This window comes from Phaethon aethereus (assembly GCF_964289735.1).
Source record: "Phaethon aethereus genome assembly, chromosome: Z".
Classification (NCBI taxonomy): Eukaryota; Metazoa; Chordata; class Aves; order Phaethontiformes; family Phaethontidae; genus Phaethon; species Phaethon aethereus.
In genome coordinates, this window is record NC_138577.1 from 69,264,930 (window position 1) to 69,286,352 (window position 21,423).

The 21,423-nt window shown below is 40.2% G+C and overlaps 2 protein-coding genes across 3 annotated transcripts in view; both read right to left on the minus strand.

Annotated features, from left to right (window-relative positions):
* The window catches only part of SNX24 (sorting nexin 24), a gene marked incomplete at its 5' end in the record, with an annotated part of 95,164 nt that extends 81,785 nt beyond the window's left edge, over positions 1-13,379 (minus strand). The window contains one exon of the mRNA XM_082013143.1: positions 13,320-13,379. Within this exon, the coding sequence (XP_081869269.1) occupies positions 13,320-13,379 (60 nt within the window). The remainder of the gene's footprint in view (positions 1-13,319) is intronic.
* Positions 13,380-21,291: 7,912 nt separating this feature from the next.
* The window catches only part of SNX2 (sorting nexin 2), a gene marked incomplete at both ends in the record, with an annotated part of 35,648 nt that continues 35,516 nt past the window's right edge, over positions 21,292-21,423 (minus strand). For both annotated transcript variants that reach the window (XM_082013415.1, XM_082013414.1), the window contains one exon: positions 21,292-21,342. In XM_082013415.1, coding sequence (XP_081869541.1) covers positions 21,292-21,342 — 51 coding nt within the window. The remainder of the gene's footprint in view (positions 21,343-21,423) is intronic.

The following is a 21,423-nucleotide window of genomic DNA, read 5'->3' on the forward strand; positions in this document are numbered from 1 at the left end:
CATGGCCATCTTGTGATGCACAATAAGCCTCAGATACTTTCAGGAATATCTATTACCTAATCTGTTGGATCTTACCCCATGCTACTCATTATTTTTGATATCACTTGGTATCAGCTCCTATTGAATTAGCACCCCATTTTCTTTTTTTAAATAACTCTTCCAATTCACCAAAATTATTTTTAATTCTACTCTTCTTCTGCAGCATGTTCACAGTCACTTCCACCTTGGTGTTGAGAGCAAATTTAAATAAGGACACTCTTATTCTGTCATCCAGGATGAACAGGACATCAAACAGACTCCTCTGCATTACAACCCAATAAATCCTTGCATTATTGACATATGCATGTGCTTCTGCATACCTTGGCCCACATATGTACAAACGTGTGTGTGTCCATGCCCATCTACCTTCTGTCCCTACCTGAATGTAAGGAGATGACACTGACCATGGTATTTTGTTGGTTTTGATGTTTGCTTAGTGGCAACTGACTTAGATTGCCTTCAGTACAAACAAAACTTGTGTTAACAGCATGCTCACTGGATTCAACTAATACTTTCCACAACCAACCACACTTTTTAACTAGGAAATAAGGCAGAGCTGTTTTACTGATGCACAAATAACATACACATAAGCTAGCACATCGCAAAAATCTACATTGTTTTAAGACGTCATCCTACAAAAGACACCACCAAGAAATAGGAGCAAAACATACTTTCAAAAGTTCGTCTATGTTCTTAAAAATAAACTTTCCTTCTTTCTTTTTACGTGCAATATTGAACAGTGAGTTCTGATCCTAATCCAGAATTTCTCTGAGGAACTGTATAACACAACAATATTTTTCTGAATATATTTAGAACAGAAAAGGAAAAAATGCAGGCTCATTTTAAAATTTTGCTTAGCTATGCAAAACTGCTAAGCTAATATGGAAGCTGCAGCGGGTAAGAAAGTAGCAGACTTGCACAGACTTGCTAGCGGGGTGCTCAGAGTTACACTACTGTCAGAAATTCCCCAGGTGAAACTAAAAAGAAGTAGTTTGTGCGCAAGCATTTTTGTAAATTCCTCAGAGATACCATAAATATTAATAAGAACATACTTTAAAACAGTCTGTTAAGTCTGTTAAATATTAAGGCATGTGCATGTATGCTATACTAATGTACAAGAACTGAATAAAAATCCCTTCTTCCCATGGCATTCACTCAATTATTTTTTTTGTCTCTCCAGAGAAGTCCTTGTTAACCCAAACTAACATGTTCAAAATAACAAGATACAATGAGCTGGCAGTTTTTAAGAACAGATTACTGACATGGTTTTGAATGTTTCTTAGATGAAATCACTAACATTAACACCTTCACATTAATCGATTGGTGTCAGCAGAATTCTGGAGAGCTATGCTGCAAGCTCCAACACAAAGGTACTAATCAATTAAGGAAGTCAGCCGAAAAAAAATGATACAAAGATCAGAGTTGTCAATGGCAAAATATTCTCATCCCAGTGATGTCAAAGGAAGAGTAAAAAAATGCCACAGACTTACTTCATAATGCAATAAAACTATTCCAAACAAAGATTTAGTAATCCAATAATTGTCAAATAACTACTGCAATTAAAATCTATGAAGAAGTTCTTCAGGAATCTATATTCTAGACCATATTTATGTAATTTTATAGAAGATACATTTCTGTACACATTGTACAAGCTTTTTTTTTTTACAGTATTAAAGAACATACTTGCTAAGAAATCTAGTGATTTTATTTATAGAATATTAAAAATCAAAACAATTAATATAGAGTTAAACACCAAGAAAAAAATATATACAGTTTAGTCCCTGGAAATTAATTAATGCTTTTACATGTCTTACACACTTTTCTTTTTGAATAGGGAGAAACAAAGACACTGATTTTTATCTGTATGTTCCATCTGTAAACAACTCTTAAGCACAAATAACACTGCTTTGTTGAGCTGCTGTTTTAAACCTGCTGAGTTAGCAAGGATGTCCATAGCAGGGTGTTGAGAAGCGGAGCGTTAAATACCACTCAAAATAGGGTTCTCATTTCTCCATACTCTTTGTTTGGCTATCACCATCATGAGGGCCTCTACCATGCTACATGCCATAGAAAGCTACCTGACACAATCTGTAGTGCATTCTTTACCTTCCACAAGCAAACCATCAGAATCTATTAAAATTACTTTACGCCGATAGCACTAGAGACATGACAAATCACAGGCCAAGAGTCAGATACCAAAGAATGTGTCTCAGGGCGTTGGGGCCAGGCCCATTTGCAAGCAAATGATATTGTGTGAAGCTGGCATGCTCAGTGCATGACAAACTGATGCAATTTCAGTACTGTCTGAGAAGCTGGGTGAGATTTCTCTGATGCTGGCTATGGTTAGTGTACAGAATTGTGCAGAGTTCCCAGATTTGAATCACTTGGGGCCTGAGAGGGCTTCACTTGACAAGCCACAAATAATTACACTACACTCTTTCTATTGTACTCTATTATTTTGCCTCTTATCTCTAGGCTTTGAGCACTCATGAACAAGCAAGGTCACTTCTATTTTGACCATGATGCAACAAAACATTGTTCTTTTGTGATATGATAAATAAAACGCAGCCCTGCGGACTAAACATTTTCCTCAGGTTCCTTTTCCACTCTATAAGCAACAACAACTTTGTGAGCTTGGAAATAACCATGCAGGCAAGTTCATAAGCTTTTCACTTAGGAGTGAGATACGGCTATCTCATTACTGTAAAAACTCATTTGAGAAATGGGGCATTAAGTTCTTAGCCCTTAACAGATAACAGTTATATCTCTGATTACTTTAAGCAGCTTTTTACCTCCTTTCAAATCTGCAATTTTTGACAATTTAGTTGGCAAGTAGCAAAAAAAGAGTTCTGAATGTGCAGCATGTTGCCAGTTCTTTCCCAAACACCAAATACACTTCAAAAACCAAAGCAACAGGATTTTCTGTATCAGTTCACAAAATGTATTATTTAAACACCTAGACAGTTAGGAAAGTTTTGCAGTAGTGGTATTATCCTGGCCACTGAATTTAAAAAGAGTAATGACATTCGTATCATTCACAAAAAAAAAAAAAAAAAAAAAAGAAGGAAGGAAAAAGGAGTGGCTTTCATGGTTTAAGGAACTAACTTCTAGTCATCTTTTCTTAGTTTACAAAACATTCACCTTTCAGAAGAAACTCCCTTCCTTCTCCCATGGTCCAGGCAAAAATCAGGCTTTTAATTTAGAGTTCTACATCTGTATTACAAACCAGATGGTACCAGTTTTTTTCAGCATTAGAAAACCTCTAAACATAGTTTTAAAGCTGCAATTAGATACAAATCATCTAGTAGTAAAGGAAAAAATCAAATATGAAGACTAAATGCATGTAGAGAAAAAAATTATTCTACCAAGTACCTTAAAACTGCTTCTGATTCCTATCAATGTATTCTCCTTATGTTTATTTTCCAGATAAATATATAGTAGCAAGTAGGCACCAAATGGTAGAGAGAACATGTTAAAAGACTTCTTAGATGAAAGTGCTGAACTTAGAGTATATTCTCCTACTTCGTCTCTAACTCAGGCCAACATAAGGATTGTCTTATTTGAGAGGAGGCAATTACTATCCTCAATAACACTCCTAACAAGTTCTTACCCAGTGGTTTAGAACACATCTAAAAATATTCTTTCTCTCTTCCCAACTGGCGCTAAGAATTTATGGCAAAACCTGGAAATCTGACATCATAACATTTCTGCCAAGGGAAGGTAAAACTGAAACTACAAAAGGGACAGATTTTGATATAGAAAAGAAATAGGGAAAGGGGGAAAGGGAAAAAAAAAAGCATACTCAGCCATACTTCAGAATCTACTTGAGCTTTGTAATCTCTGTGTCAAATAGGAATTTTTAAAACATGCGAAGGAAATAGTGCAAACATAGTACTACTACCAATCACACATCCACATCCACATCCTGACTGCTCAGCAAAAGGAAAGGCCTCTGACACTTTCTATTCAATACCAAAAATAGATGGTTTTGGTGTTTACTGACTTTCTATGCACCCTCACTACAAAGTAAAAATGGAAGCTAGGACTTCGGTTTTTAGAGGGACAAAGGATCTTTAATTAAGATCTAGCTTTTAAACATTCTCTAACTTGCTTTTAATAACGGAGAGTTTTGGAGTTTCATGTAGTGTATGTCATCATGAGACATAATTTTTCTTAGATCTGGAAGAAAACAGAAGAGCTATAGGCTAGTGTATTTTCTGATTCTACAATGGGATAGCACTCAACTCCAAATTCGTTTTGCATGTTTTTTCTGAATATCCATTTCTTCACATCTTTCAAGCAAAGTAAGTATTTTTGTAACATTCCCTGACACTAGGTTCCTTAGGTTTCCACATCTCCAAGGAACAACAAAGTTAGACTGTAATCACCATCACAGCTTGACTGCAAGGAAAATGCATGACCAGGGAGCCCTATTCCTGGAAAGACTACTAAGTAAAGAGAGTACGGAAAGGAATCTATACGCAAAGAAGCGGAGTCCTGTGCAACACCAGAAGTAAAGGCAGTTAGCTGAAGTACCTATGGTCACTTTTCAAAAAAGCAGTTCCCTGTAAACAATACAAACTTGCTGCTGAACAATTGATTGTTTCACCACATAATCAAGATTCTTTGTTTGCCCTTATGTAAAAGATGATAGGAAAGCTTTAGATTTCATTATTTTCCAATTTGGAGATACTGCAGCACATGAATACCTTCTGCCCTGGTATAAAAAGGGAATCTATTTTTAAGAAGTGAATCAATTACAGGAGGAGACAAGTAATATAAAAAATAAAATAATGAAGATGGGTAATACTTCTCTCACAGTTTTCAAGGTAGACTAGTTTGAGAAAAGATTTTCACATAAGTTTTATACCATTTTCACTATATTAAAGAATTAAGTAGTCTAACAGTAATGATACTATTTTGGGTAGACATTACTTTTCACAGCATCTTATCAGGCAAACAAATATTACCAAGTGTGGACAGGCCCTTTCAATAGTGATGTTTTAAATTCTGTGTACCATGTACACAACTGAACAACTGTCACGTAGAGGTCCTGGTCTTAACTGGGATCCACAAACACTGTGATATACAAATAAATAATAAACTAAATGGAAGATGCAATGTATGTTTGGCTGTCATTCCTTATAAATCACTTACTCTAGCTACACTGGTAGCAGCTTCAACATCCAAGAGCATTTTCTCAGATTTCCTATTTATATGCTTTTGGAGCTGAAGGTCATTTTGAACAGGAGGTGGAGCTCTCACTGCACCAGCAGAGGAGGAATGAGAAGAAACGTATTTTGTTTAGAACCTGGAATGGAGATGGTGCTACTTTCTCATGGTATGTTCTTTCTGTCCCATCTCATTTCAATGTCTAAAAGTATCCAAGCATTACTGTTGTGCCCCAAATACTTTATTTAAAAAAAAACACCCACCACACAATGTTTATTGGTTTATGAAATGTGAAATGCTTATAACATGATATGTAAGTTGAAATAATAATGAAAAAAACGTGTTCCAGGAAAGAGAGTATCCATGTTCTAGCTACAAGATCTTTATCACCAGAATGTCTAAGAATAAATAGTTTGTTATCAGACTACCTACACTTATCCTTTCATTTCCCATTAAAAATACAATGCCACTTTCAAAGGGAATGACAAATTTTTGCGTTGTTATCAAAATCCCCTCCAAGAATGATCTACAAAATGCTATTTTAGCCTTCCTCAAGCCACAGAAAGTTCAGGCTTACAGAAAAATTAAAAACTAAAGTTGATACAAGCCCTCACACAATTCTTGTAAACAGAAGAAATAATGGTTGTTTATAGTAAGAGTATTCAAAATACAGTAGCTGGAAAGCCTCCACTAGCACACTTCCATGGTGCATATCTAACGTAAGTTCTTCCACTGTACCCAAATGTAGCACTGAAATTCTACCACCAAGTGCTCTGTCACACAAGCCTGTCTCCTCTATGTTCTCCTCACTGCCAGGTTGTCTGGAAGACCTTTTTCCAGCTTGGCAGACCTGGGTCGAGACTGACTAAACTTTGTCCTCCGTGGCCTATTGAGTAAGAAACACAATTAGGCACTAAGCTGCAGTATAAAGTCCCATCCTTTCTCTCCTATTTCTTGTGAATTCAAAGATAATCATTGCAAGAACCACTAAGATTTACATACATTAAGCCTCCACACAACCAATCCTTTAAATTCCTCCATATAAAAAATTCACAAAAGAACTTATGAAGAGAGACAGCTAAGGCTGAGAAGACTGTATTCATATAAATTAGAAGCACAGACAACATTCTTCACAAAGACTGCAAAAATTAAAATCTCTAAGTGGGTGGATATTTGGCGGTATTTTCCAACTCATAATTTTGAATCGTAATGGTTTGAAGAATTGTCATTTAAGGTTTTCAGTTACTCTAAAAATAAATACCTATTACTAAAATGACAGCTTTCTAAAACTCCTCCTGCAATACTAGCTTAATTTCATAACCTAGCCACTGCTGTAGATGCAGAACACATCTTTAGCTTCTTCAGGACTCACCAGTCACCTCATACAAAAATGGTCTCATATACTGTAATTCCAAGACAACTTCATAAATACCATGACAATGATGACTAATTATTAATTAATCCTTGAATGAATTACATCAGGCATTAAAAAGTTCAAAGATCAATTAAAATGTGGATTACAGTAATAAAAAAAAGGGAGGGATCTGTTACATCCTTCCTCACGTTGCGTGTTAAAGCCTGGTTTGTTCTCACTCCTGGGAAGTAAAGAATATACATATACTTAACACTACCTTTGCTGACAAGATTTTACAAGTATCATGACTTGATGCTCTATGGACAGAAAACACCAGCAGGAGTGGTTAAGCATGAATTCCTCTGATGAAATAATTCCATTGGTAGCTTTATATTAATTTACAAAGTTTTGCCACTACTACCTCTCAAAGATTCAATGGAATTCACCTTTATTGTGATGCATGTTTGAACACTCTGCTACCCCCATCTTTCTGAAAATGTAACTTCCTCATCAAAACCACAAATCAGTAGATCTTGAGAGAGAACTGGGTAACGGATGTTTTGCAGTTACAGTTTACTGACAGAATGTGTCAACTTTTGGTCTCTCAGATGGGAAACTGATAGAGCTAATCATGCTGCTGCTTCTTTACTCTACTGTTGAATCCCCCTCAGGAATACATCAAAAGTGATTTCTTGCTCAGAGAAATCTTACATGGCCCTTTCACAAAATCACTAAGGTTGGAAAAGATCTGCAAGATCATCAAGTCCAACCATCAACCCAACACCCCCATGCCCACTAAACCATGTCCTGAAGTGCCACGTCCACACGTTTTTTGAATACTTCCAGAGATGGTGACTCCACCACCTCCCTGGGCAGCCTGTTCCAATGCTTGACCACTCTCTCAGCAAAGAAATTTTTCCTAATATCTAATCTAAACCTCCCCTGGCACAACTTGAGGCCATTTCCTCTCGTCCTACCGCTAGTTACTTGGGAGAAGAGACCAACACCCACCTCTCCACAACCCCCTTTCACGTAGTTGTAGAGAGCGATAAGGTCTCCCCTCAGCCCCCTCTCCTTCAGACTGAACAACCCCCATTCCCTCAGCCACTGCTCATAAAACTGGTGCTCCAGACCCCTCACCAACTTTGTTGCCCTTCTTTGGACAGGCTTGAACACCTCAATGTCCTTCTTGTAGTGAGGGGCCCAAAACTGAAAAACCGGCCCAAAAATTCGAGGTGTGGCCTCACCGGGGCTGAGCACAGAGGTACAAACACTTCCCTACTCCTGCTGGCCACACTATTTCTGATACAGGCCAGGATGCTGCTGGCCTTCTTCATGTCTGTGAATCAGGGGGGGTCTGAGCAATTGCACAACAATTAGAGATCACTGGAGCTATATGTCTCTGTCTAATCTGCCTACAAAAGGAAACAGCCCTAACTGATTGTTAGGTATACATTCAGTCAGTTTTTCACTTTGGTTTTACCTTTTTCCAGTTGCTGCCTCGGCTGCCTTCACATGCACTGCAAATCCTCTGTGTCTTACTTTATACTCTTCAAGTTCTTGTTGCATACCAAGTAGTCAGTTTCATAACACTGACTTAAAGTCTGTCAACAGGAAAACTAACTGGAAGAAAGAAATTTAATCATCGCTGCTGACAAAGGCACAAGTTACTAATGACAAAGAAAAGTATTTTCAATAACAGCAATTTTTGGCCAAAATTATCAGATTTATCCGAAGAAATATTATCTATTTCTTCCACTAATACATGCTCCTTCATTTGAATTGGAAAAAAACCCAATGGACTCATATAGCATTTTCCTGACATTACAGAATCACTGGCATCTGTCAAATTATCTTTATCCTCTTCATCTTTCTGTGTAGGAGAGAGAAGTATCTGTAGAGACCTACTCTGGCTCCCAGGTGATACCAGGACATCTAAAAATTCTCTATGAGGACACTAAGACAATAAAAAAGTCTAACTGATCAAACAGATCTAATATTTCTGTTTTACCTCCTTGAACTTCGAGTAACTGGTCTGTCACTGATTTCAATAGGACTTGTGACACAAGGTAACATGTGGTAAGCTTGTACAAGGCAGACTGGTAAGCAAGAGGTCTTCATACTGGCAAATTTCATACTCAAGGCACACAGAGCCTGTTCAAATTTTTTAAAACTACCAAGTTCACGTAGTCTAAAGATTCAGTGAAAAGGTTAGAATAGTAATACTTCAAACTGTTTTTACACAAACTCATTCACATAATTACTCCTTCCATGCTTTTTAACTACAATTCTTACAAATATTCCTCCTTTATCTTTCACATTTATCACATGCTGCTGTGGCTTACTCATAGGCTTCATATGGAAGAACATCTAACAACTTCCCTTTTTGACTCTATGCACATTAACTTTAACAGTAAAGAATGTTGAAATACATAAGCTATACCAAACTTTAAGTCCACATAATTTTATACATCCATAAACAAGAATATAACCTAGTAATTAACCACTTTTCTACAGAGGTAAAATTTATGGACTTTCAAAAAACTCACAGTACTTTAGGATCTTAAATGTCATATCTGTCTTTCACAACATTTGCAACTCCAGAAGCAATTTGAGGAGTAGTACTGGAATTATTAATTAAAAACATAGTAAGCACATGTGTCAGTCAAGTATGCCCTCTGCTCTACAACCCATGTAAATGTATGTCACCTTGACCTGCAATATACCGCTGTAAAATTTTTTTGCTCAACATAAATCAAATGTACGCTATCAACATTAGAAATCTAACTAGTATTTATTATTCTGTTATTGACAAAAGGAGCATATTTAAATGATAACAAGAACACATGGGTGTCATTTTGAAGTTGAATTGTTCCCCAGGGACATCTTTAGTAAACGTCTACATTTAAAGGTCATTCACTGCCAAATTATGAACAACTGTTGCATTTATTAGCACAGGCTCAATAGTTTGGAAGCTAGTGTCATCAATTTAAACTGACAATGAAATCTAATTGTCCACAAGGAAAACTGACATTTTCCTTATTCTATGTTTCACTGTTTTACATATACCCCAAACAAAACTGGAGAAAGTGCACCTTTACTCTCTTTTTTTTTTTTTTTTTGGGTGATGGTGGTGGAAGAAAGGCTTTCAAGGCTTTATTTCAGAGGAGGAATGCTTTAATAAAGCCAAGTTCCTGAAAACAAGCAAGTTTCCCATTTACTTTGTTGACAAGTGCCCTATCTCAAGTGTTGCATTATAGACTTTTCCCTCATTTTTATAATCTTTTCTTTTCCTAAAGCCGATCTTTCACTGGTCAAGACCCCACCCTTTCTATTTCTTCATTTCTCTGCAGTTTTCCCTTTGAAGCTAGGGAGAAGTTTCCAGTTTCTGTGCAAGACCCTTCCACCTTCTCCCCACAACTGCATTCTCCTTCTATAGCTAGCCAGTGGTTGATGGGTCTCTGCCCATTCCACTTTTACAGTGCTGCCTCGCCATTCCAAGGAGGAGAGAAAAAAAAATCATCTGAAACAACACGTTTCAGGGAAACCAAGCTGAAAACAAACCAGTAAGTCAGTAATGAGTTTCCTTAAAAAAAAGGACAAACACTCTTTCTGTGTGTTTTCTTTCCAGGCCGTGAGAGTACACAGTGGCAGGCTGAATCCAAAAGGAACTGGATTCTTTTCTGCTAAAGGTAAGGAACCAGAAGCCCAGAGACACAACAAAAGCAATTTTTGGTACCCATGCAGAGCCACTGCAGAGAGGAAGGAGTCTCCTTCCAGTCTCTCATTTCATGCAGGAGGTCACCATCATCATTGTTTCTAGCAAAGAAACTAGGATGACCATCACCACACTTCTCAAAAACCCATTCTCCAGCCTTGTTCCTCTGCGATGGCCCCTGACAGTCACAGTACAGCAGACACCTGTAACCTCCCAACACACTACTGGGCTGGTGCGGAGCCAGCATGTGAGCAATCTTCTATCTGCCCCAAGCTCCATCACCCTTTTCTGCTATTTATCACATCATCTCTGACAGTCCCTTGTTTCAGCTACTCCAAGAAAACATTTTAATTCTGAGCAAGTTAGCATTTCCAGGAAAGAGAACAGTAAAAGATCAACTGTGTAAAGTAGTACTCCTGTGATCATCGCTATCCTGCTGTAAAGGTTAATACTATACATAAGCCTGATGATGCAAAATAACTGAAACTGAATTACCTATGTAATTTCATAGAAAAAACCCAACCATACTTCACTCAGATACACTGCACTAGTGCAGGATTGCACGCATCCCCTTTAATTTGAAGGTTACATTTCAAAGACATTCAATACTTCACAGTGTCACTTTCTCCGCTTATCTCAACTTTTCTAATTCATCAGATTCAAGTAGCACAGAACTGCTGAAACATCTACTTAATCACAAAGTCTTCAATACCCAGCAATCCTCATATTTTATAGCGATATCTACGAACCCCAGAGCTTCTGTTAACCCCCACATAATGAGATCCAAAAGAATGAGAGCTGATGTCGTCTGGACATGGAAACATTCACAAGCTCCAACCGTCCAAGTGAAATCACCTTTTTGCTCAATGCAAAATAATTCTTATGTTACTGGTTTTTTTTTTTAGGTAAATATCTCTGCCTACACAGTATCTTTCTAGCTAGTGTGGAGAATGGTAAGCTCTCATTAACCTCAGTTTTGCTCGAGGGAAGGCTTACAGTGTACTCATTTGCATCAGCCATGAATTTCTATGCTTGGAACAATACTTATGCGCATTATTTAGCAATGTAACAAATTGACAATTACATTAGAATAAGCCTTGCTCATACATAGTCCATAAGCTCTTTAAAACATAAAGGAAATATACCATGTTATTATCAGAACAGACTTCTATATTCTCTCCCACAAGCATGTCTGACCCAGAACTTTAGCTATGACTTCTAGTGCAGCTTCATGGTCAGGGAAGTCCTTGAACTGATGCATGTGATACCGTAAAGCATGATAAATTTTTTGTATGGGCTGTGTTATAGAACTCCCCTCATCTGACTGCATAGGCAAAGCAATCACACAGGAACAACGACCAAACTCTATTGAGCTAGAGCAAGTTTCAGATGCATGAGTTTGACTCATCACCAGTGACCCGAGAGAAACAGTGCTGTCATAATCAGCAGTGCCATTATAATAAAGATTTTCACTTTCAAGATCATACTCCTGAAAGACTTCTAGAAAGATAGTTTCATTTCTAATTTCTTTGAAGCTTGCACTGCCTAGCATTTATGAAATTTAAAAAACCAAATCCTCCAGGCAGCAGGATTCACTCACAGAATTACTATTAAATAAATTAAAAACACACTAAAAACAAATAATAAAAATATATATTGCTATTAAAAAATCCTACTTGTGTGATGTGCACATCTTACAAATCACTCTGTCACTTCAACTAACCTGCCCAATTGGGCCATGCTAGGATCAGTCTGTGCTATTGTCAACCACACTCAATCAGGAATGTTTTGAAGCCAGTTTCATTCCCCAAAATCACACAGACATGTTGTGGGGCACCATTTGCATTTAAGTTCAACGAAGAGGCAGAAATACCAATGCAGTTATGCTTCACATTAATGCCTCTCAAATGGTTTACAAGGCTTGTAGGTGCTTGCCAGTACTGAGGACCAAAAAACATTACAGCATTAGCATCAGGCAGGTGCAAGGGAGGAATGCACTTTCTTCATGCAACTATGCCTACATGAATCAATCTTCTGGCAATTCTACAGGATTAGATTTTTTTTCCTCCTGGTATTTCTTAACAGCTCAGAACTACTGAATGAACACATTTAATACAAGAAGCTAGCTTTGACTATCCACCTGCAAAAGCCTTGGGCGTTGGTCCAGAGCAATCGTCTGTGTCCACCCAGCAATGACGTGGAAAAATCCTGGAGCCCAACACTTCCCTGGGATGAGAAAACCACTAAGGTCAAAAAGGACCTCTGAAAATTGTGTAGACCAACTCAACTGCTTAAGCAGGGTAATCTAGAGCAGGCTGCCCAGGACCATGTCCCATCAGGTTTTAAGAACCTCCAAGGATGGAGACTTCACAGTCCTCTGGGCAACCTCTGCCAGAGTTTGACCACTCTCATGGTAACAGAACGGTTTTGTCTTATTTTTAAACGGTATTCCCTGTATTTTGAGGTGTGCCTATTGCCACTTGCTCTGCCACTGGGCACCACCGAGAAAGGTCTGGCTCCCTCTTCTTCATTCCCGCCATTCAGATTATTTGCATAGGGATGAGATCTCCCTGAGTCCTGCCTTCTGCAGGCTAATAGTCACAGCTCCCTCAGCTCCTCCTCACGCAAGAGATGCCCCAGTCTCGTCATCGTGTTTGGCCCTGCGCTGGACTCGCTCCCATCTCTGCGCGGGGGAGCCCAGACCTAGACCCGGCACTCAGACGTGCCTCCCTCAGCAGGGCCGAGAGGCAGGGAAGCGCCGCCTCCCCCGCCGGCTGGCCACGCTGCCTCAGCCGCCGTCGCTACCGCCACCGCTCCACAGCACGAAGCTCGCGTGGGGCAGGAGATACCCCATGGGCCGACGGGGAGGGGAGAGCAGGGCAGGGCAAGGCAGCCCCACCACGCCCTGGGAGCCCCTCAGACCAGCACCTGCATGGCGGCCCGGCTGCCGCCCTCGCTCACCGCCGCCACATCGCCCCCCGCCCCCCCTCCCGCCCCGAGGCGCGGAGAGGTGTCGCCCGCCCCGCCACCCCTCACCGTGTAGCCCCGCTCCAGCTCGCTCTCCTCGTAGCGGAAGGAGGGGATGTACACCTCCATGCCGGGCGGGGCCGGGGCCGCCGGCTGCCCCCTCAGGGCCGCAGGCGAGCGGCGAGCGGCGCCGCCGCAGCCATCTGCACGAGGCACGTGACGCCAAGCACGTGACGCCGGGCGGGCGGGGCGTGCGCCCCGGCCGTTGGGCTCCGGCCGCTGCGGCCCCACCCCGCCAGGACAGCCGAGGGCGCGCGGGAGGGGCGGAGCCCGCTGTGGCGCTGAGCGGGGCAGTGGGCGGAGGCGGGGCGGGGCGAGGCTGAGGGGCGGGGCGGCCACCGCCTCTCCCGGCCCCACCGCCTTTCCCCGGGAAGCGCACGGGTGCCCGAGGGGGGAGGGCGCGAGGCGGCGCCAGCGCCGGTTCCTCTGGAAACGCCGTGTTCTAAAAAAACGACGCTAGAGACCCCCGGCTTGGATGGGCCAGGGCAGCAGCCTTGCTCCGAAGCACAGGAAAAGGGGGAGGAGAAGACACTGACTTCCGAAGGGACGAATTTATCCAGGCCTAAATTCACAGCGGGGCTCAAACCGCTTCCTGCGCGTGCTTGGACAGCGAGCGCCCGGCCGCGGTACAAGTGTAGGTACCTTTCATAAGGCCTGTTGGGATCTGATACAGGAAATGAAGAAGTTCCACGCTGAGCAGGGTTGCCTGTAGCACGGCTACTTCCCGAGAAGCAAGAGGTATTTGGCAAGAGCAAATCAAACCATTTCAGGGAAGCGCAGATGATTCCTGGTCATTGGGGAAATGAAAAAAACCAAAACCTCCTTACTAAGCAGACAAAATAAGCGGCCGTGTTGATCACTTCAGAAGTAACGAAGGCAGAAGCAGAAGGTGGAAGAGCAGATGCGGCTGCACGGGGTAGCACCCCCACCTCACACAAATTTGCTAACCCCAACCTTCGGACCACTTGGAAGCACCGCAGAATGACAACAAAGCACAGCTGTATTAGATGGCCGTTCCTTAAAACTCACCTCATGAGGTTTTATGAAAGCTGGAGAGAGTCGGAGGCTAAAGGGTTCAGATGTGCAACTTCACCATCTCTCACGGACCCTTTAAAGAGTAGCTACAATTTATAAATTCAGGTGTACACAGGGTTTGATTTTGCATAACCAAAGTCAAGTATTAAAACATAACCTCAAAATGGACAGAAAACAAATGATTATTCTTTTCTGACCTCTGTGGTTATGCCATCTCAAGTGTTTCTAAAATCAGCTTTTTGAAATGTCTTCCGAGAACTAGTTTGCTTCCTTCTAGACTAGTAACATCAGGGGAAAAAATAGTTACAGGCTCGTCTTCCCTCCATTTCTCTTCATTTTACTGCCAGCTAAATTTAATTATATTTTCCTCTAAGCAAAGACCTGTGACCTGAAGAATTCAATCCAAAATAGAAGGCTTTTGACTAAAACCAAGAGGAGTAAAGCAAACTAACACTAGTTCACTTTGCTGACCTAAGGCATTATAAAAAATGACGTGAAATCAAAGCAAGGTAGTCCTTGGGCATTCGTTTCCGCACAATGCTGCTCCTTGGCGCCAGCGTCCTCAACTGCTGATGACCAGCAGGGCGGTCCCAGCGCTGTGGGGGGGTCAACCAGTCCCAGCCACACCACCCAGTGGCAGTGGTGACAAGAGCAGAGAGGTTTCCAGTCCCCATGTGCTCTCGCAGTAGGCACCGGGTCCCGGGAACAGAGTGATGACTAAAGGGAGTGAATATGAAATCCCATTTTCCCCCAAAGCATGCTCTGATAAATACATTATAAACATCCCAAGGAAAGACAGACTATATAATAATAGTAACAACAATAATAACAATAGTAGTAGTAGTAGTAGTATAATCAGTCTGGTAAATGTGGACATGCTAGAGAATAATTATCATGCTACTGTTATTGTTAGTTTCTGGTGAAGACTCCAGTCTTCAAGCTTAGTTTCTGTTCCTCCCCTAATACAAAATGGATGGACAATGCTAATGACACCATTTATGCCGTAATGCATTTATACTGATGAGAAGCCAGTAGAAGAGTTTCACAAGGGCATTACTTGTTGTTGTTTGCAGTCTAATAACCAATAATTTCAAAAAGCTACTTTTCTCCCTAATATCATGTAACTTTGATTAACAAAGAAAAGTTTGAGACATTAATCTGGTTTCAAATTCAATAGTACGTAATGGAACTTTTGACTGTGCATCAGCCAAGAGGAACAAGGAAGATTACATGGTGAGCTGAATTCAAATACATCAATATGTTTTGGAATGTTGAATACTTAATTTGCACAATATATCATCATTAGTTTGCTAATCTTTAAAGTTACATCTAAAGAAAAAACAGGATTTCTCCATATGGCTGACTGACCAAGGATTGTCTTTGTCTCATATATTGAGGAGGAAAATGCTTTCATAAAATGCTTTCAACATGCACTGAAAAGCATCCAGAATTCTTGATTTTTGAAATTTAATTTCACAAATGATACAATTCCCACAAACAACAAAGCAAGGAAAATGTATTTTAAATGTCACTTTAACTGGTGTAATGTATTAAAATCATGTTAGTAATCTTAAAAGCAAAACTGTAAAAGGGTTGAGCTCTACTCATAACAATTACATAGGCTGCCTTCAAATTCATCTGTTGAGCAGGCCCCAAAAGGTCCCCTAGGAACTGTAGGTGGTCTTCAATGCTGGATGGTTGTTATTTTTTTTTTTTCTTTTTTAACAGGTATCATTATCTTAGGTTTTATTCTTAAGTCAGCTTGATCCAGAATGTAAAATAAATTAATAAATATAGTCCAGTTTTAACTGTTCCCTGTCATTAGACTCCAGCTTAACCTTCTGTGATCACAGAAACTATGAATCATCACTATTTAGAATCAGGTCCAGACAATGAAGCATGTCACACTTAAAAACAAATAAATAAGAATGTGGCGTTTTCACAATGAAGCTTTCAGATTATTTAAAAATTAAATACATTTTTGAAAACAAAACAAAAACCCTGCTTTACCGACCACTTCTGGTTTTGTTTTTTTTCTGAAACTGGTACTGTGTGATTCCTCCAACTGGGGGGCATGCCGCATTCATCATGCTAGAGTGATTCACGGGAGAGAAAAGGGAACGAGCATAGGCAACTCTGAAAGATCAGCTTCCTCTAAATAATCCTCATGATTCAAGGACTTTCTGGATGGCCAGTTTCCAGAATAGAAGTAGGCAAAGGAAATGCATATAAAAATTCTAATCAAACTGATAAAGTAAAGCACACAACAAAACAAGAGGCCAGATTAAAAAAAAAGAGATAGTCCTCATATTATCAGAACCTGTTTGCTGATTTTTCAGTTGCTACCAGAAGGACTCGTTTTAAGTAAACTTTTACCTCACTGTACTCCTACAGATACTGGTCTCCTAAGTAAATAGTAACAAAATTCAACATACTTGATAAAACTCTTGAATAAAACAACATCTGCTTTTTAAAGGGTTCACATCTCCCTCACCCTTCTAAAGATTTAGCTGCATTTTTTAAAAAGGGGTTTCTAAAACATCACAAAGCACTTTCATCAGCCAACGAGTACAAACAGAGCCACCTGGAAAGAAGAAAGGCAGAATCGTCACTCAAAAGTCCATCAGTTTTCTACCTGAGTTCACAGATTCAAATAAAAACCTCAGTACTTCTCCTACCAGCCACAACATTTGGAGCTGGTAAGCAGGTGATCTTCTGAACACCGGGAGCGTGCATCCACATGTATGCGTGCACGTGGCTGGGTCAAGGGGGGAAAATCAATACATTAGTACGACATAAGATAACGGCAGGTTTTCATACAGTGCAGTGCTCCTCTACCCTGCTGAGACCTCCCCTGGAAGTTCCAGTTCAGATGTGAGGCTACGATAAAGCATTTCCTTTCTCATGATTTGTGCTATCTTCCTTCCTTGTGCTCTTCTTATCTTGATCTCTATAAACTACAGATACGTGGTTTATCTCAAGTCTTTTCTTGCCCTTTGTTTTCATTGCATATTTCTTTTACTTTAGTTTTCATACAAATATCCTGCTCGAAGGATTCTGCCTAAGCTGCCTTGCATACTCTTCTGAGACTCTCTTTCTTAATGACAGAAAATAGATTTGGATTGTTTTATATCCCTTCCCTATGTTAGTCATTTCCTCGCTGAATGGGATGGAGGGGGCAGGGGAGAGGAGAAAAAGAGTAGTGTTTTAGCAGTGAAGTCTAAAGTTACTTACTTATCAGAAAACTCACTCCCATTCAACTATGGAAGACAAGAATTTTTAAAAAAAGGAAGACTCACCCTAGCAGATAACATTTTGAACCACCTGAAACTTGCTCCTTACATGTTTTAGTATTGAACTTTTTTCCCTCACATGGTTGCAATGGACTCATATTTTGCCAGAGATTCAAATTATTACACAGCCTTTTCTGCTATGAAGTGGAAGGACAGAAAAAACCCATAAGCTTCCTCTCCCTTCCCCTTCCCTTCCCTCTCCCCTTGCCTTCCACTTCCCTCTCCCTTCCTCTTCCCCTCGCCTTCCCTCTCCTTTCCTTCCTTTCCCATCCCCTTTCCCTTCCCCTCTCCTTCCTTTTCCGTCCCCTTTCCCTTCCCCTCTCCTTCCTTTTCCGTCCCCTTTCCCTTCCCCTCTCCTTCCTTTTCCGTCCCCTTTCCCTTCCCCTCTCCTTCCTTTTCCGTCCCCTTTCCCTTCCCCTCTCCTTCCTTTTCCGTCCCCTTTCCCTTCCCCTCTCCTTCCTTTTCCGTCCCCTTTCCCTTCCCCTCTCCTTCCTTTTCCGTCCCCTTTCCCTTCCCCTCTCCTTCCTTTTCCGTCCCCTTTCCCTTCCCCTCTCCTTCCTTTTCCGTCCCCTTTCCCTTCCCCTCTCCTTCCTTTTCCTTTCCCTTGCCCTTTTCCCCCCGTCCTCTCCTTTCCACCCCATCCCGGGAAACATTCAAGGTCAGGTTGAACAGGGCTCTGAGCAACCTGGTCTAGATGTCCCCGCTTGTTGCGGAGGGTTTGGAGCAGGTGACATTAAAAGGTCCCTTCTAACCCAAATCATTCTATGATTCTAACACCTCTGTTCACTTGGTTTGAGAAACATCTGCTAATACAGATGTTAATCACACTAGGAAAGATAAGCAAACCTTTAACCTTCATAATGTAAGGGAATATATGCAAAATAAACAGATTCTTGAAACAAGAGTTTTATGTTAGCCAAATGTGACAGATGATCTGGGTCTTCCACTCAAATTAACCTTTTAATGCAAAAGAAAACTACAAATTTTTTGTATTAGCCACTTTCTGTGACACTGAACTCCAAAATTGCCATTATCCTTTTTTCTCCAACAGGCTTCTCGTTTTAATGAAAAAAACCCTACACAACTCATTCTCATTTTCAGTTGTCTAGTATAGACAAATGTCATGGTTTAGTCCCAGCCAGCAACTAAGCCCCACACAGCTGCTCACTCCCTCCCCCACGGTGAGACAGGGGAGAGAATTGGAAGGATAAAAGTGAGAAAACCCACAGGTTGAGATGAAGACAGTTTAATAGGTAAAGCAAAAGCCACGCACACAAGCAAAGCACAACCAAGGAGTTCATTCACTACTCCCGATCTGCAGGCGGGTGTTCAGCCATCTCCAGGGAAGCAGGGCCGCATCACGCGTAATGGTTACTTGGGAAGACAGATGCCATCACTCTGAACATGCCTGCACCCCTTCCTTCTTCTTGCCGCCTGGTTTATATGCTGAGTATAATGTCATATGGTATGGAATACCCCTTTGGGTCAGCTGTCCTGGCTGTGTCCCCTCCCAGCTTCCTGTGCACCCCCAGTCTTTTCACTGGCAGGCCAGCTTGAGAAGCCATACAGTCCTTGACTGTTTAGCAACAACCCAAAACATCGGCACATTATCAATGTTTTCTCATCCCAAATCCAAAACACAGTCTCACACTAACTTCTGTGAAGAAAATTATCTCCACACCAGCTGAAACCAGGACAACAATGAAAGTCACAGTAATCCCTGCTAGAAGACTAATGTAGAAGATATTTCTCATTCTCTCATCACAAAGAGAAGAAATCTGATCCATAATTCAACTGAATTCTAGTTCTCATAGAAGCAAAAAGTGAGACCAAGAGCTAAGAAAGCTGGCTAAAACACTTAAAGAAAAAAGATTGTGAAAGTATATGTTTACCCATTTTGAGATCTGCACGTCCAAAGTGAGTCTTTAATTCTGAAGTACCCAGTTTCACTCTCTCTGGAACAAATTTGAAGTCAAATGGTGAGCTGTTGGGTAATTTTCATTAGCACCAAGCAAGCCAAAGTCAAGTATATGGTAACACTTTACAGTAGCGTTATGCCTAGATCAATTTCTTCATCATAAACCTGTTGCATACTTGAGCTTTTCAAAAAGAAGTTAGAAGCTAAATGACTTAAACACTGATGCACAAGGCATTACAAGATTAAGGTTTTAGGATTTCACCATTTAACAATATGCCTGATAAAGGCTTGATAAATGTTTTTTTGAAAATGACTGTTTCTGTACTAGTTTCCTTGAAAATTCCTAGATATACTGAGTCAACAGAACTCTGTACAGAAAAATAAAAGCATAGAGACACTGATCTGGAAGGTTTACACTAATTTTGTTGCACAAATCAGAGTGTATGATCTTACAGTTGAATTTATGTTTATGTCTCATTCAGAAATTGTGTTAGGTGTTTTTTATGCATGACCACAAACACTACAAATTCATGGGCTTATCCTGCAGACTTACCATGAGCTGAAAGCAAGAGCTTCTCTTGTATTTTCTATGATAAACATTTGTCTAAAATTTGGTAATATTAATACTTTCCATTAATATCAATACATGCCATTGACAAGCTCAGTATGTCATTAAAATGACAAAGCAGCATGTACTATGTTAATACTGTGTATTTCAGAAAAATGTTTAGCTGCTCTGATTTCTTACAAAAGAAATAATCAGTCCCTGCAAATGCATTTTCTACTCAAGAAAAACCAAGTAGAATGCTAGCCCTTACAACTAGCTTGCACTCAGATCAATTACCTACTTCCTACTGGAATTATTGCAAGATTTTTGTCTTTTTGTATCCTGAGGCCACTGAAGACAATCGATGAAATTTATCAGTCCAGTAGCACATCAGTATTTGACCATGCAGGTGATCTTAACCCTTCAAAAGCTTTGTGAAACACTTGGAAGAGATTTCTGTTTATGCCTGTCTGTTGCTCAAGTGTCAGCCTTTTGACCCTGTGAGTATCAACACATTACAGTTTACCAAGGCAGTGACAACTTCAGGTGAAAAGAATACATGTAACGAAGAGATTCAGAATTAAAAAACAGAACAGTTTACCACAACTAGTTGTTTGTGGACCTTTAATACCATCTCCAGCATTCTTTACTAAATGTTGTTTCTGCCTTTGACATAGATATAATCTCAATTTGTTCTAAATGCTACTTCTAAGAACACCAGTAAATATCTACAGACACAAAACCAGAGTGTTGAATGTTTCACAAGGTACATCCCTTTATTATTGTAATCACAAAAACATGATTTTTGTACAGGAATGTTTAAGTGAACACTAATCGATGCAATTAAATTTGTTTCATAAAGATCAGGTAAACGTACTACAGAACATTGTATTGTAAAGAACAAAAATATCAGCTTTCTGGCCTTGCAATGCACATTTTAGTGCAAGTATTAAGACACAATAGTGTTCAATTCAGCAATGTATTGCAGAACATCATGCCACAGTCCACTTCAAAGAGGGTCAGGACATGCAGCTTGTTAATAAAATGCTGTAGTATATAAAAAAGCCACATGTTAATTCATAAAATATATAGTGGTTTATTTGGATGATTTAAAGTGATTTCACTGTGGAATTTAGTTTTATCCAGGACAAACATCCAGAGTGTCTTGTCATATGGAATAGTCTTCTTTTAGGCGATGGCTTTGGCTTCAGGCAGGAATGCCTCCCAGTATTTTATTAGCTTGAAGAGAAGGGAAAAGACACTCACTATTAAGGACTAAATGTTAGAAAAGAAAACACATATACCTTTCTCCTCTTGCAG